At 59.9% G+C, this 2,189-nt stretch overlaps 2 protein-coding genes across 2 annotated transcripts; one reads left to right on the top strand and one right to left on the bottom strand.

The window, feature by feature from the left end:
- Positions 1–109: 109 nt before the first annotated feature.
- VDAG_07916 (uncharacterized protein) lies at positions 110–640 on the bottom strand (the record flags this gene model as incomplete). The annotated part of the gene is made up of 1 exon (XM_009652682.1): positions 110–640. One exon carries the CDS (start codon positions 638–640, stop codon positions 110–112), a length of 531 nt encoding a protein of 176 aa, XP_009650977.1.
- Positions 641–1,033: 393 nt separating this feature from the next.
- Positions 1,034–2,158, top strand: VDAG_07915 (beta adaptin; the record flags this gene model as incomplete). Its single annotated transcript, XM_009652681.1, has 4 exons — positions 1,034–1,084; positions 1,252–1,552; positions 1,651–1,793; positions 1,868–2,158. Coding segments are annotated over 4 exons (786 nt in total), but the record flags the coding sequence as incomplete, so codon positions are not given.
- Positions 2,159–2,189: the final 31 nt, after the last annotated feature.

The raw sequence follows: 2,189 nt of genomic DNA, 5'->3' as shown, positions 1-2,189 counted from the left end.
TCGTCGCCGAAATGGTTCGCACCATCATCACCGTATCACGGTCCCGCTTCACAATGTTTCGTAATCCCGCCGTTGAAGCTTGTCTCGCTTAGGACACATTTGCTGGCCATTAGTAAAACGGCACCCTCAAAAAAGACAGGAACAAGCCAGCACTCGCGCTCATTCGAGGTATCACACAATGCTGCCTATGCCCTGGGCGCTCCACTCGCTCGTCTCGCGGTGCAGCGCGAGCAGGCCGTAGACGAGCAGCAGGGGGCGGTCTTCGTCCGGGGGCCGTCGGCGGGCCGTCTGCCGTCGGCGGGGCTGCGACCTTGGCGGGGTCGTGCGGCGAAAAGGCGGCGAGGTAGGCGCGTAGGTGGGCGACGGTGGGGAGGAAGGCGATGCGGATGTGTTTGGCGACGGCGACTTGGTAGAGGGGGGCTTGGAGCAGCGGCGACGCGGAGGTGGGTTGGAGGGTGCGTGCTGGCTCTGTGTCGAGGGCGGGCGTTGTCAGCTGGGCGTGGATGTCTTGCTGGAGGCTCGCGAGGAAGTCGGCTCGGGAGGCGCAGATGAGGAGGGTCGTGGGGTAGGTTTGGTAGGAGACGATGTAGTGGAGGAGGTCGGCGGGGGATGCTGGGGATTGGACGAGGGGGGTGATCATGGTGGGCGTGGCATTGGATGTGGGCAGAGTGAGTATGATGTGGTGATGCAGCGTGGTGATGCTCTGGTGGGTTGTTTATGGGGAAGTAGTAGATGGCGCCCACAGAGCAAACCCTAGGAAGGTATTAAGCTCGGGTCGTGAGATACAATGACCAGTTATCAATTCAATTTCATTTTTTTTTCATTGGTTATAATCCTTTCGTCTTCTCAACCTGCTTCGCATGGAACCATCAAGAGGTCTGGTGCTTGGTGGCGATCAGCTTGGGCATTGGAGGCCATGGAGAATGAGAAGTCGGGGATTTGCCTCAGTAAATCGTCCTGCTTTGACCATGTGGCACTTCAATCTTTTCTTGAGACTATAAAATCACAATAAAAAAACTACAAAAAAAACACCATGTTCGGACAGGCAGTTGATACTCGCAAGCACTCGACAGAACAACAGGCTGTACGGGCTCTCCTTTGGGGGCATTTTTGTCGACCACCTGTCAGGGCCGTCCAGCGCTTAGGGCCCAACCAGTCCCCTGTAATCTCAACATCCACTGTAATCTCAATATCCACTGTAATCTCAACAGCCTGAACACACCTCAGTCACCCAGGCTGCCAGGCTGCCAGGCTGCCAGGCAAGGAAGCCCCTTGGCAGCTCCCCACCTTCACAAGGCTGCCACCTTCACAAGGCTGCCACCTTCGCCAGCTGCCACACTCGCCAGCTGCTTCGCCAGCTGCCTCGCCAGGCTGCCACGCTCATCCATGACCGACGCAGGCGCGGCACGTCATTCCTGCCAGCCGCATCACCAAGCTCCCCTCGCCTCGGTCAACCTCACCCCTCATCATCCACCACCCCCAACTCCTCCGGCACCCTCGAGCGCCGCCGAGATGGAGTCTATAGCGAGGATATCCGATCTGCTCGAGAGCGGTGCGTCTTTCTCTATCCCCCGCCGCTTCGTCCCTCTCCCTCGCCCCGCCTCGCACCGCACCGCACCTTGGCGAGCTCCAGCTAACTCTTCGTCCCAGCCCGAGAGCTCACCCTCGATGCCGCCTCGGCTGCGCGCAGCTCACGCGCCTCTTCGCGACCCCTCGACCGGAACCAGATCAAGAAACTGCTCGACAGCCGGAATGATCGCGAGATTCTCGAGGGCTTGCGCCGCGTCATCTCGGTACGCCCACCACTGACCATACCACGAGAACCGCACCACGGAGAACGTCCCACAGACAAGCTGACATGTCCCAGATGATGTACCGCGCCCAGAAGACGCTGCCCTTCTTCTCGTCCGTCGTCAAGAACGTCGCCTCGCCCAACATTGAGATCAAAAAGCTCGTCTACATCTACCTCATCCACCACGCCGAGCAGGAGCCCGACCTCGCCCTGCTCTCCATCAACACGATCCAAAAGTCCCTCTCCGACACGAGCCCCCAGGTCCGCGCCCTCGCCCTCAAGACCATGTCCGGCATCCGCGTCCCCGTCATCAGCCAGATCGTCTCGCTCGCCATCAAAAAGGGCGTCGCCGACATGAGCCCCTTTGTGCGCCGCGCCGCCGCCCTCGCCATCCCCA

The sequence above is a fragment of the Verticillium dahliae genome, genomic scaffold (genome assembly GCF_000150675.1).
Source record: "Verticillium dahliae VdLs.17 supercont1.18 genomic scaffold, whole genome shotgun sequence".
Lineage (NCBI taxonomy): Eukaryota > Fungi > Ascomycota > Sordariomycetes > Glomerellales > Plectosphaerellaceae > Verticillium > Verticillium dahliae.
Note: the sequence above shows the minus strand (reverse complement) of the source record. Positions and strands in the feature narration are given on the sequence as shown.